This window comes from Sapajus apella, unplaced genomic scaffold (genome assembly GCF_009761245.1).
Source record: "Sapajus apella isolate SASKATOON/1434 unplaced genomic scaffold, GSC_monkey_1.0 scaffold33, whole genome shotgun sequence".
Classification (NCBI taxonomy): Eukaryota; Metazoa; Chordata; class Mammalia; order Primates; family Cebidae; genus Sapajus; species Sapajus apella.
This window is the reverse complement of record NW_022436973.1, coordinates 15,601,074-15,615,473: the sequence shown is the minus strand read 5'-3', so window position 1 is coordinate 15,615,473 and position 14,400 is coordinate 15,601,074. Positions and strand designations below refer to the sequence as shown.

The 14,400-nt window shown below is 41.4% G+C and overlaps 1 protein-coding gene across 1 annotated transcript in view; it reads left to right on the top strand.

Moving 5' to 3' along the window:
- Positions 1-13,894, top strand: part of SLX4IP (SLX4 interacting protein) — a 199,322-nt gene extending 185,428 nt beyond the window's left edge. Inside the window, exons 7-8 of the mRNA XM_032295418.1 lie at positions 5,742-5,842; positions 7,089-13,894. Of these exons, the coding sequence (XP_032151309.1) occupies positions 5,742-5,842; positions 7,089-7,809 (822 nt within the window). The 3' untranslated portion in view covers positions 7,810-13,894. The remainder of the gene's footprint in view (positions 1-5,741; positions 5,843-7,088) is intronic.
- The last annotated feature ends 506 nt before the right edge of the window (positions 13,895-14,400 follow it).

Here is a 14,400-nt window from a genome sequence, read left to right as displayed (position 1 = left end):
TTGTTTTGTTTTGTTTTGTTTTGTTTTGTTTTGTTTTGTTTTGTTTTTTTAGTAGAGGCAGGGTTTCTCCATGTTGGTCAGGCTGGTCTAGAATTCGACCTCAGGTGATCTACCCACCTTGGCCACCCAAAATGCTGGGATTACAGGCATGAGCCACTGCACTGGGCCCACAGTTGTCACTTTCATTGGCATTTTGTTCTTCACTTCCATGTCATTCTGTCTTGCCTCCAGGAGCATTATGCTGTCTTGATTTTTCTCCTCCTCACTGGTACTTCCCTCATAGTCTCTTTTCCTGAATCTTCTTCATCATCTCAACTTCTTTAACTCATTCAAAGTCATTTTCTAGTAGAACTCATCCTGACTGACCCTGAGGACCTCCCAGCTTTGTGTCTGCACCTCAGACCTTTTCCCTCTGCTGGAAATTTGTATCTTACCTGCCTGCTCAGCACCTCCATTTAGATATCTAGGAGGACTCTTACACTGTCTTAGTCCATTTGTGTTGCTGTAACACAATACCCGAGACTGGCAACTTATAAAGAACAGAAATTTACTTCTTATTGTTTTCAAAGCTGGGAAGCCTAAAATCAAGTCATCAGCAGGTTGGGGTCTGGTGAGGGTCTAGTCTCTGCCTCCAAGATGATGTCTCATTGCTGTATGCTCTGGAAAGGAGGAGCAGTGTCCCCATAAGGTGGAAGGGCTCTCTCCTTCAAGCCTTTTTATAAAGACACCTAATCCCATTCATGAGGGTGGAGCCCTCATGGCCTAATTAACTCTTCAAGGCTCCACCTCTTAATACCATCACATTGACAGCACCTGAATTTTGGAGGGGACATAGTCATACCATAGCAACACCTAAGAAAACTGATTTCTTGGTCCTATTCCCCCAAGCCTGACCCTAAATTTGCTATGTTTTCTGCATTGGTAAAGGCCAACTTCCTTCATCCAGTTGTTTAAACCAAAGATTGTGGAGTCACCAATGACATTTCTTTCTCCCACTCCCTGTATTGAGTCCATCAGCACATTTTGTTGGATCTCCCATCAAATTATATTTCCAGTCTAACCACTGCTCCTCACCACTCACCTTCTCCAAGACCCATCATCTCTGAATGAATCAGTCATTGCCTAGGCCTCATCACTAGTCTTCCTCCATCTAACCTTGTCCCTCTACAGTGCCCAAGGTATTCCTTTTAAAATGTCAAGTCCCTTTTCTTCTAGGAACCTTCCATGGGCATATCATCTTCCTCACGATAAACTATGCCGTCCTTACAAAAGTCACACAAGATCTGCCTTTTCACCACCAGTACACACATGTCCCTCTTTCTTGCTCCTGACCTCTTCCCCTGGTTTACTCTCCAGTTTCTGCACCTTCAGGCACACCCTGCCCTCAGAGCCTTGGTGTTCACTCTTCCCCCTGCCGGAAATGCTCTTCCCTATCTGCTCCTGTAGCCTGTAGCTTGTCCTTCACTCAGGTCTCAGTGTAAAGCCCTCCTCGTTACCTACCACAGCCTATCCTGACCACCATATCTAAAATAGCACCCCATGGCCCTTTAGATGTTTATTTCTCCTCATAACATCATTACCACCAGACATATGTTTGTTTGTTTGTTGTATTCTCCATTGAGATAGGGGCTGCATGAATGTGAGGTCTTTTCCCTCAAGGGCCTCAAGCAATGTCTGGTACAGTGTTCAGTATTGCTTGATTGGATTATTCTGAGGGATTCTGCTCAGTTATCAATTCTGTGTGCCTTTGGGGCAGAGGTTCAGTAGTTCTGCTGGGTATCAGAATCACTGAGGGGCTTGCCTAAAATGTGCATGCCCTGACCCCACTTCCTAGAGATCCAAATTCTGGGATGGAATCTAAAACATTTTTTAACACACCCCCCACATGATTTTGATGCACGGGATAAACGGGCGACACTTTGCAAAAGGCTGTCTCATTGTACCAGTTTGTGTTTGTTTATCTGTTGCTTTGCCTTGCTGAGTTGTTTTATGTATATCAGCAGTTTTGAATCACCTGGGAACCTAAATATAGATGTCCTCACCCCACCCCAGATCTTGTGAATCAGAACTTCCAGGGATGGGTCTTGGGAATCTCTATTTTCAAAAGACTCCCTCTGTGCCTCTGATGCAGCCAGTCTTTCCACTGGCCTGTGAGAGCCCCTCCTGTACTTTACAGACTTTGTGAGGAGGTTGAAAGCTCAAGAACAGGTGTTTTCTCTGCTGTTTTAGGCCAACTTCTCTCCCTATCTCCCATTAATACAACAGTGTTCTGTTCAAATCAGGTTTTTACTAAGTCACTGTGGGGTGAACTCCTTGGTTTATCCACAGTTTCAGTGTGCTTTTGGGACTTAAACATTGCATAGCATTTCTTTCTTTTCTTTTCTGTTTGTTTTCTTTCTTTCTTTCTTTTTATTCCTTTCTTTCTTTTTTCTTTCTTTTCTTTCCTTTCTCAAAGCCTTACTCTGTCACCTAGACTGGAATGCAGTGGCACAGTCATGGCTCACTACAGCCCTAACTTCCTGGGCTCAAGTGTTCCATCTCAGTCTGCTGAGTAGCTGGGACTATAAGTGCACGCCACCATGCCTGACTAATTTTTTGTAGACATTAGGACTCACTGGGTTGCCTAGGTTGGTCTCAATCTCCTGAGCTCAAGCTATCCTCCCACCTTAGCCTCCCAAAGTGCTGGGATTACAAGCATGAACCACTGTGCCTCGCTCAGTATTTTGTGCATCTCAAATCAACCTGTTTTCTGATTAGAGACAAGAAGGATATCTTAGTCACCTAGTTATCCTGATGGGGACTCTCTTTGCAGTCCTTTCTATCCTGGAATTTAAAATGTGTTTCCCAGGTCAGCCCATACAGGATTAGGGTAATATCACCCATCATCATACTCATTCATCTGTTTGGCCTTCCCCTTGATACTGTACTGGGACATGTGCTTTGACTGTCTTCAACCTTGGGGTACATTCACTGGTCTCCAGAGTACCCCCAAAGATGGCAAAAAGTCCTGACCCCTTGCCCTGTGGCCTGCCTAGACTGCTTAGGTTGCTGAGGGAGGGTATCTCCCTAGAAACCAGGGCCTTGCCCTGCTTCTGTTTGATTTTGCCCTAGAACTATGTATTGACACTCTTTATAGAGAAAAACTTATGAATCAAAAATCTTCGAAGTATAACCGAAAAGTAAAACAAAATAGGAGGTAGGGTGGGAGTGAGGCAGATGGCTGGGAATGGAGTATACCAAGGAATGATACTTTCAGAATTTTATTCCTTGGCCTAAGAAAGAGCTAGCTTCCAGGTTGTAAGGAATCGTTTATGAAGACCCTAAGAGATCCTGTTGGTTAATCTGTTTTTTAAATACCTGAGTCCCCATGGTCTCAGAATGAGTCCTCATTCTGGACTTTGGATAGCCAACTCTTTGGTAGCCTCTTTGAATATGTTGGGTTTACCTCCATTCTTTGCAAAATATGATGGGTTCATTATTCATGGCAGAATCTGAAAAGTAGTAGGGTCCTCCTCGTAAGCCCAGAAAACACTTGCAGCCCTCCTGGCACACATTATATATCTGTACCTTGGCATTGTGCCTCTGGATAAGCCTCAGATTGCATTTTGATGCCAGATGTGAGAAGCCATTAGTAATCAGTATGACTCCCTTTAGGAAATCCTGTTCCCAGGTGATAGCTGCTTCCTTAGGAATACTTGTTTGGGGGCTGCAGGGAGCTGCACCGGAGGCTCTGATTTAGTGACAAAGGGGAGTGAATTGACCCTAGAAATGTTAGAGTAAGAGATTTTTAATGAGACCTGACAGCTCAGGGGCTGAAGAGGGAGTCTAATCTTTTTTTTCCTGCCCACCCAGTCTTCATAGAAATGTAAATATGCTTCCTTCAACAAATTGCCAAATGTGGTTTTAATTTGTAAGCAAGCGACCCCGCCTTGCCTTTCTTGTCTTCTTTTTTTCTTTTTCTTTTCTTTCTTTCTTTTTTTTTTTTTAAATCTAAGTCACAGATTTAACACTTTTTGAACAGGATATTTCCTCCTGTCACTCTGTCACCTCTTCTGTTGTCCCTTTTCTTCCAAGGACATTTTCCTTCATTGTTGTCGGAGGAATTTGGGATGAGAGCTGACTGCTCTGCTTCTTAAAGGAGTTTTCGAAGTTCCCATAAGAAATGCATAGTGCTCTTTAAACTGAATTTTTAAAATAAATAAAGGCAGTGATTGAAATTAATATGAGATTTGAAGAGAGTGTCACTATCACAGCATCATACTTTATGTGGTATATGCAGTATTCATTGTTGTTATTTATGACCCTGTCTGCCTTCCATTGTGGATTTCTTCCAGCGTTGGGGAATTTACATCATTCCTAATAGCAAAAGGCTTTCTGGTTCCCACAGAGTTGTTCAAAGCCTGACTCATGCTCCTTATGTTAATTGTTCAGCTCTGAAAATACAGCACTTACAGGGTGTGGTTGTAAGGGGAAAATCTACTGTACTTATAGGGCATGTTTAGAAGTGTTTCACACATAAATCTCAATTTCTTTCCATCTCTTTCTCTTATTTGACTTTTAAGCTGTCACTAATTTTAGCCAACTAGTAAGTCTTAGAAAAAAAAAAAAAAAAGGAGAATATAATCCAATAAAACCTAGAATATTCTGTTCCCTAGCTTAAAACTGACTTGGATTATAACCAGACATGACTTTGAGTGACACTGTGCCAGGTCTGAGACGGATAGTCACAATTGAAGAGAGCAAAGAGCCCATCCTCAGTGGTGCAGGACAGTGATTAGGCAAAGCACATTTCCTCCGCCTGTAGGATAACCCATGGTACTCATGGCTGCCACGTACCAGGTGCTCTGTGGCTGTCACTGCTACTTCCAATGTCTAAAGCAAGAACCTACTGACAGCTTACTAAAGCTGTTTCGAGTGGTAGCAACATTTTATTGAAATTTGATAGGGAAGAATACTTAGTGTCTTAGAAAATGACAGGAGTTAACACCTTGTCTGGATTATCTACTTGATAACCAAAAGGAGAAGAGATTCCAAAAGTATAAAGTGGGTTAATGTTGGCAAGGCAAGTAGGCTTTTACATTTTATAATTACTTCCTTATGATGCTTCCATGGGAACACAAAAGGATAGATAGGCAGATAATCTTTGAATTACATAAAACCAGAGTGGTGATTAGTATAAGGAAAAAAGTCCTGAGTGTTTTAATAGCCAAGAATCACAAACTCCAGTTTTCAAAAAAGCAATATTAAAAGATTTGACCGTTGCTATGGTCTTGGGCATTACAAAACATTCTTTATTTTTGCAGATAGAGAAAATATGGGGAATTCTTATGATGATAAGTGTGTAGACCACTGTGCCGCCAGGTCTTGCCATAAGAACAGCTCACAGGCACGCTGCTGCCGCACACAAGAATTCAGGGGCTTTTGTCACAGCCTGAGCCTCACAGATATCAGATATTGGCCAAGAGTTCCCAGATGGTTTGGAATCAACATTCTTGGCATTACAGCTTTGTATGTTTATGGCACATATTAATGTATGAAATGTGTGGATTGGGAGTCCAAAAGAAGTTACAATTAACCATCAAGTCCTAGGTAAAAAAAAGGTTAAAATAGCTTACCACTGAGCAGTTTCATTCAGCGTTTACAAAAATAAATGTGTTCATTGGGGCATTCAGAGTGTAACTGTTTTCTCTCATGTTCAGCTAATAGATTTCTTGTTGAACCTTTGTTATCTTTTCGAGTAGACAAAAAGAGTTCTCCATGGAGTGTCTGATTACTTTGCTGAGTGTGCAGAGAGTTCACTTCCTCCCAGTGCAAAGCTTCGGAGAAATGCTCTGAAAGAAATGTAGGTGCAATATGTTTCCTTTTTCTCAATTTTGACTGCCTCTATGTACGGATAGATAACATGAAGTCTAGAATTAAACAGAGTGCCTGGAACTGAAGCACAAACGCCCCTCTAGCACGTACTTGCTCTCCCCTCCTTCCTGACTCTCTTGCTTTCTGGACAATGGGGATAGAGTCCTTGCTTCACAGGTGTGTTGCAAGGAGTAATTAATGACACTTTCTTTGAAGATGAAAAGCACCTATTGGTTGTGTGTTTCATGCCGCTTTCGGAGGGACTACAGACAGATCTAAAAAACACATTCCTTTCCTAAGATCCTTGTTCCGACTTCAGTATAATTATGATAATCCTCATGCTCTTGTTGTCAACAGTAAGAACATGAATATTATATATATATTTGTTTTCACACTAAAGTTTAGCCAAAATAAATATTTCAGCTTTCAATGTTTTGGTGGTTGAGGAAATTTCTTGCCATTCACAAACCTGTAAATATATACTGAAGTTAAGATCTTCAGTCTCTGATTCTCCCTCTGTAGCTTCTATCCTGCCGCTCAAAGTTAACTTTATCATCAGAGTGAAGTTTACATTGTTTGTTGTGGATGCTGTAGGAAGCAAGGGGCTTATATACAGCTATATCAACACTTTGTCTTCCACAATTGTACTTTATTGCCTTTCATGCTGGCTATCTGAAATTTCTTCCAGGACATTTCAAATTATATTAACTAAGTCCTCTCCCGTAAGCTTGATCAACAAACCTGACACCAGCTAAATGGTGATTGTATTTGGGTAACATCTTGAAATAGCCTGAGAGAAATTCCAAAAGATTATTCTTTACTCACAAATAGAAATTATGTGTACATGCACATTTGTGTGCACAGAGCCTGAATCAACTTCTGGAAAAAAAAAAATCAGTATATCAAACATAGGTAGTGCTGACCCTTCATATCGGAAATGAATACTTATTTGCCTTAGTTAAAATGTGAATACCATCATAAATCCATTTTTAACCCAATGATTGATAAGCAAGTGTATCCTAGTATAATGGAAAATGTGAAGGTTTTTGCTTGATTCAATCTGCATTTAAACATACACTTGTGGTAGTGGGTGTTTCTAGATTTGCTGGGAGACGAGAAGGCAGGTAGTGATACATGCCTCCTTTTTCAGGTGAAGGAAATGTGGTAGAGGGAATTTGGAGAAAACTGTGCCATGACAGCTTTACAAAGCATAAAATCATTTTTGTTTGTTTCAGTGTGAAAAGAACTGAAACAAAAAGCAGTGTCATGAGCAAATCGCAGCCCAGAAGAGATACTGTGGAAACATCTAGTGACTCAGTGATTGCAGAGATAGCAAGGAGGAGGAATAATGGTCAGGCCTCCTCCAGTCCCCCATCAGAATCCACAGGACAGGCAAAGGATTACATAAAGGCAGCTGAGAGCCACTGGGGGCTTCCTGTTCAAAAGCTGGAAAAAGTTAATCAGACCCAGCCAGAAGACACTAGTGGCCAGCAAAAACCTCATCCTGGGGAGCAGTTACAGACAGGGCTTCTAAGCGGGAGCCCTGTCTGTAGCTGTGAGTCAGCATCAGCTGGTCCAAAACAAAGTCCACGAGTGGCCAAAACCCAACAGAAACGAAGGAACTGCAGCTCTGCGGAAGACTTCGACCACCACGAGAGAGTTTCTCCTGGAAGTGATCGATTAGTCCCAAGAGAAATAATAGTGGAAAAAAGCAAAGCTGTTAGGGTTTTGCCAGCTTTAGAGTTGTCAGATCCGGGGTTACTTTTGAAACAAGATTTGGCAAAAACCACATCTAAGGAAGAGTTGCATGTGGTGGAAAGTCTCTCCTCAAGACATCTTATGAAAAATAACCCAGGGCAGGCACAGCAAACCGGCTCAGCCACAAACACTGAAAGATTATCTACAATTCAGAATAGCCCAACCAAGAAAAGAAAGAAATATGACAGGAGCCACTAACACCAAAGAGGATTGCAGTGCTGGAGTTGAGGACGTAGTGGGCCAAACCTGTGACAAGAGAGCTGTGTGTATAGATGCCGGGATTTTAAAGGAATTAATTACAATGATTAATTTAAATAGGAAGTATGTTATCTGTGTTGTGGCTATGGTTTGTTGTCAAAGCATTTCAAACCAGGAGGCTGTATGCTTGTTCTAACAGCATTGCTACTTTCTCATTGCATTTTATACCTGTCTTCAGAGAATTTGTATTATGACAAAGAGCCATCCACCTTGTCAGGAAGGAGAGTATATGCAAGGACTGCATGAAGAAACTGATCATGAGCCCCTTCTTGGGACATCAGTAAGCAATGGACCACACAGAGACAGTACCACCATGCTGCCATTCAGTGCCAGGGGTGCAATCCATCCTCCTGCTCCTCAGCCTGAGTAGTAGGGCAGTGGAGGAACCGTGTGTGGTCCTGGGACCAGCTTCCTTGTCTGGAAGTGTGCTAGGAATGTGGTTATTTGGCCCTGCCTCTGCTGAGTAACTACCTCTGGGTGATTCTGAAACAGGCTCGAGTTTGAGAACCACTGGACTAATGGAACATTCCCCGGTGCTTCCTCCAGCCTGGCTGCCATGGTCTCCGGCTCGTCAGGTGGAGGCAGATGTGGACATGCATCCCCTTGGACTCTCTTAAACTTGTAAAACACTTGGGTTTGGGGTATGGATCACTCTCTTCCCGGATTCTGCAGTATGGCAGCCATGCTACCCAGAAAGCTGTTACTTACCCTATAATTGTTGAAGTCGATGGGCAGTTCTTCCCAGCCTGAGGGGAAGACATTGGAGAGGCTTGTTGTTGCCTATAGCTCAAGCCTGTCCCAATCCCTCCTCTTGCGCCCACCTCCAGGATTTTGGTTTGGGACAAACCAGAACCTAACGAGAACTCAGTGACCAGTTTCCAGTTTCCCAGTTGGAAGGCTTCACAGGCAATTCAGATTTCAAAACAGGAGGCTTCCCTTACAGTCTACCACTGTCTCTGGTGGGTTTGCTGAAATGTTGCATAGTGAATTATAGCAATGACTTATTTTGGATGGACACCTGCTAAAAATTTCCTTAACCCAATTTCATTCTGAAACAGGAAGGAAACAATGTTCAAGGTCCATTTATTTAATACATCTCTTTTTTTTTCTGTTCAACATGAGGTGGGCCTTTGAAATAGCACCTCCCCTAAGTAATAAGGAAAACCAAGTATATTCCCTAAAGTGTTAAAGTTAGCAGAAAAATCACCCAGAAAAGCCCAACAAAATTAAAAGAATACAGAAACAGGCATAGTGTAGGTTCATGCTTGAGCTGGATTAGTGGTTTCTTCCATCTCATTCTGTCCTTCCCCATATCTCTTGTCCCTGCTTATTAAGACTCAGTAAGACTCATGAAGCAGCAGCCATATTTCATGGCCCCATTTTGGTTCATGAAGTTCAGTCTTGGTCACCAAGCCTGGCTGTGGAGGTAGATACTGTTACTTTGACATTCCAAACCCTGCCTGGAAACCTGTTCCTGTTCCATGATCCAGCCTCACCATCCCCACTGGAAACAGCCCTGCCTGCTGGTGTCCTGTCCTCGTCCCTTCTGGCTTTTTTCCTGCTCCCAGCTGAACCCAATCAGGAGATTCTGTAGGAGATGAGGGAGCCCAATAGAATACTAACTTCAGTGGTGCTGACTCTGCTTATACAATAGGGGTGGACTGCACAGAATGGAATCCTCCGTAGTACTTGGTAGAATGTGCATTTCCACAGCCCACCGTAAGCCCCTCTCTTAGGAACAAACAGTATTCTAGGTGTGTTCTTTATTGAAGACAGGACCACAGTGTGTCATTGAATCTTCTTAAACAGAAACAATTAGAACGATTTATAAACAGGGAGGACACAGGTAATAACCCAGGGGATAGGCCAAGAAGCAGCTTTCTGGAAAAGAGTCTCAAATTAAAATGACATCCGTACTAGAACAATATTCCCTGCCTGCTCCAGAACTAGGGGAGATATCTGAGCTGGAGCCACCAGAGAAATTTCTGTTGAGAAGTTTTTTTGTTTCTCATCTTTCTCTGTTGTGTCACTCTGGTATTGAGAAGTTTTTATTTCATTAGCTAACCTGGGCTTGGTGGTTAAGGCTAATAATTAGAATGATTCTCGGTCAAGAAAAGTCTTGGCTTTAGAGTTTGTTATATTTGGGGATATGACCATTACTGTGATCTAAGAGGGAAAATAGCATCTTTGGTTAGATAGATGGGGTCTCCCTCACAGCCCTCACATCCCTTCATGTAAAAGGGATTTTAACAGGGTTTACAGAGGAAATGGCTCTCAGTTCCCACACTGCGGCATGTGTTTGAGGAATTTTGCCTTTAAGCATTTTTCTTGCACATGTCTGAAACACTCCTGGATCTCTTGTTATTTGAATGGTCGTGTGATTCTTTGGATATTTGGAAGTACAAAGGGGTAAATGGATGCCAGGGTTTTGTTGTTGTTGTTGTTGCTTATTAGGTAGGAAATGAAGGGTTCTCACTGTTGGGAATGGTATGTGCTTTGACATTCTTAATGATCTTAATAATTTGGCATCTGAAAGTAAAACACTGTCAGTATTCTCAGTCAAAAAGGACAAGTTACTCAACCACTTACCCCAAGTTATATTCAAGTCCCTGTGACTCCAATCTTGGAGAAGTCAATGATCCAATTCGATTGACGTTGTAACTTTGATTTTCCTAACTGTCTCAGTGTCATGGATTCTAAGCCACTTCCATGTACTTTCAGATGACATCTTAATATATTGGTGTTGAGGTTATTTCAATGTCCATAAACAAGAAAGGCCTGGGAACAATCTGTATGATTTTTCTTTCACATTTTCTTATCTTTGCCACTAAAAGTTAACTGTCATCCAGATATACATATAAATTGTGAAATGCAAAGGAGCAAACTTCGGGGGTAGGGGACTAAGTGCTTCAGTTCTTTTGTTCACTTATTTTAATACTATAGAAGTATAGAAGTGTATTTCATTTTATAAAAAGCAACAATCATAAAAACCCTCTGTAGTTTCATTTATGGGGAATATAGCTTATCTCTGAAAGATCTCAAGATACAGCTTGCAGACCGCAATGGGATCACAGTGTAATTGTTTGCTTTTGGTGTCATGTTTGGATTTTAGCATGGATTGTTGTGCATATCAGTGGCCTTTGATTTCAGAAAAGAGCTTGGCGAGGGCAGAACACATAAGGGAAGGAAACCTCTGCTCAAGAGAATGGCCTGGGATCACAGTGTCGCCATTCCCAGTTTCCTTGAATTCCTTCTTGGCAGGCCCTGCTATTAAATTTCCACAAAACTGTAATGAGTGGCCCTCCTTTGGAGGTGACAATGGCTTTTCCTAAGAACCCAAAATTCTCTTTTCAGCGTGCTGTAACTTGAATATGGAAATCATTTTAATTTCTTCTTTTATGAGGAAATTTTCATGCTTGGTTTGTCAAGACAAGAGAGTTCATTCCTTATTATTGAAACATTAATGAATTGAAACACGTTGAAGCAAGTAAAAAAATCAAAATTAGATTGGTTTATCTTAAATAGTTAAAAGCCTTCCCTGGTACAAAATAAATTAAGTGTTGTAAAATGAAGTTAATTCAGGTAATTACCTAGTACAGAAGTCTAACCATATACATCATTGGTATTGCAATTTAAGGGTATAATTAAATTCTCAGAAATCTGCAGGTCTCCCTCTAATTTGGTTTCCATATTTATTTAATGAAACAGGGAACATATATGTGTCAATGTGCAGCTTAACAGGGGGGACTTGAATGGATAAAATTATCTTTAATTATCTAGAGCTACCTGGCACTGGGCTTGAATTTAATCATATTCAAATGTTTCCTTTGGCAGCATAATATTACCATACATCGTATTACCTTACAGTTCCTTATCAAAAATTTTAATTCTTTGCTTGAGCAAAAATCAAAAAACCATATGTTTGACTCTAAAGTATTTGATCAGGGAAAAGAAGGTATGAATTGGACAGATCCCCCAAATAATTTTCTTCAATCAAGTTAAAGAACCAAACACGGCAGTAAGTCACCAGGAGAGCTCTTTTTTCCTTATCTTCTCGTTCGTTTTGTTTTAAACTCTTTAAATAATTCAGTAGTTGTGCATGCCTAAGGTTTTATGAATAAAGCGTAAAACAATTTTACTCTTTATTCATAAAACAGTACATTTTGACATAAATGTACTGTTTTATGAATAGAATACAATTGTTTTAAAAAATTAGTGTGTAGGTTTTTGTTCTTCAAAAACAAGTGAATTAACCCCAAAAAATACATACCCAAATTGCCCTTTTCTGAACATGCTATTTTAAATGATGCTGTATTTGAAAGAAGTGTTTTCTTTGTTGAAATAATCCTGCAGTTTTGAATACTTTATAAAATAATCAAAGGGGAGCTTTCCATTTAACCATTGGCCTTATAGATTTAGGCAGTGAAAACCCAGCATGAAGCATTTGGATGAAATTGACCTATGAGATTTTGGGGTGCATACAATGTGGACTTGTTCCCAGTTCTGCTCCCAACTCTGAGCTAAGATAGACCTCTTTGGCAGGATTAAACTACAGCACTTTGACTCCTTTCCAGGAATCTTGACAGTCCCCAAATGGATTCATTTCTATTTTCCAAGTGGATATAATCTTTACTCAGAATCTACACTGCCTTTTATTTCAGTACTGCACACTTCCGTAGTTTTTTGTTTGTTTGTTTTTTCAACTTCTGTACTTTTGTACATAACTTTTCAGAAGCATTTCAGTATCAGGTTGGAATAGCTGTGCGTGCAGTGCTGAGAACCACTGCAGTGTATGAGGCATAGCTCATTTCTTCCTAGTGTTTTGGTCATGGTGGCCTGCCATCTGGCCTAACCCACAGGAAAGATGCCTTGCCCTGGCCTTGGGGGCTGGGCTTGGGATCTGGGGACTGCATAATAGCATGAGGCTGCAAGCTGCAATTCCTGGGTCCAGGCTGCTGCTTTGCCACTAATTGGTTTTATGTGTTTTGGTACAAGTGATGCAAGCTCCCAGGCCTTAGTTTCTTCATCTGTCAAAGAAAATTATCTCTAATAGTTTAAGTGCCAAACACAGCTTTTAGTGCATCGGGATAAACATACACCTCTCATGTATTAATTTCTCCATCTGTTTGAAAATGGTTTTCTACACTGGCCACCTACCTGGATAGCCTCTAGTTCAGTCAGAATCTCTGAGGTTTGGCCTGGGTGTTGGGATTTTTAAAGCTCATCAAATAATGATTCACAGGAGACACCATAGTTAAGAACTATTGTTTAAAAATGTGGAGTGTGCATGTAAATAGCAGATGTTAAAAGAGAAGGTCAGCTGAGTATCTTTAGAAGAGGGGCTTTCTGCAAATCAGAAGTATACCACCTACTTGCAAGTAAATGAGTAGGAATGGCTTTGGAGACAAGATGTCAGTCAACAGTCATACATTTTAATCTTACAAAGAGATGTATTTTGTTTTCTTCTGAAGGCCCCTCTACATTGGTTCTGCTGCTTTAGAGCCTACACATCCAAACACACCTCTCGTCTTTGCCAACATTGAGAAATTGTTACCCTCGTTCAGAAGATGGGTCTTAAAGCACCTAAATAATTGTCCGAAATTTTACATAAACCTCTGGGGTTTGCCTTTGATCATGATCGTTAATATCATTAATGGGCTCTCTAAAAGTGCATGTGAATTTCAAGTTAGCATTTGGCAGGGCAGTGAAAGAATGAACGCTTTTAAAATAGTTTGGTTCAGAAATTGCATCTGAAATAACCCTGTGGGAAAATCAGGAGAATTTCTCATCCTCCGAAGGATTACCTAGGATGAGACACTGACCTTGTGTTTTAAGTTCAGTTGCATTTCTTAAAACCTCATTCATTACCCAGCCTGATTTATTTTCAGAATGAAGTAGGCTATGGGAGGGGGCTATATAATGATGTCTGGTTTTTATGTTTGCCTTCTGTTTTCTGCACAGTTCCCAAAAGATTTTTATCATAATGTGTGTATATATTTATTAAAAAAAAATGGCTTCTTCACGAGATTTACTGTGGCTTTTCTCTCAGAATTTAGAGCTGAAGAATTCTCTCCTCTTCAGGCTCTAAGGCAATCAAACCCCAGAAGGCTGAGTGTGTGCGGGGTGAGCAGAGCGCTGACCTCTGCCAGGGGAGAGGTCAGCTCAGCACACAAGACTCAAAAGGGAGGAAGAAAAAGCAACTCCTCAGCAGGGAGTTTGACTTGCTCTAGGGCAGAAGAGCTTTTATAAATGAGTTCCCAGTCTCCCACGCCCTCTCGCCTGCACTTCTGTTACCAGTCCTGTTCTGCGCTTAGACACCACACACACACACACACACACACACACACACACACAGAGAACACACACACGTGCACACACACGGGTGCACACACGCGTGCGCACACACACAGCCCCCTCATTTCCACTCGACCTGCCCCAGGAATGATGGAGAGACTGACAGACCCTGCTCCAGAGGAGGCAGGTGATGGATTGACTGGGAATTTTTCTAGACCCAGTGGCTCCCAAGGCCTT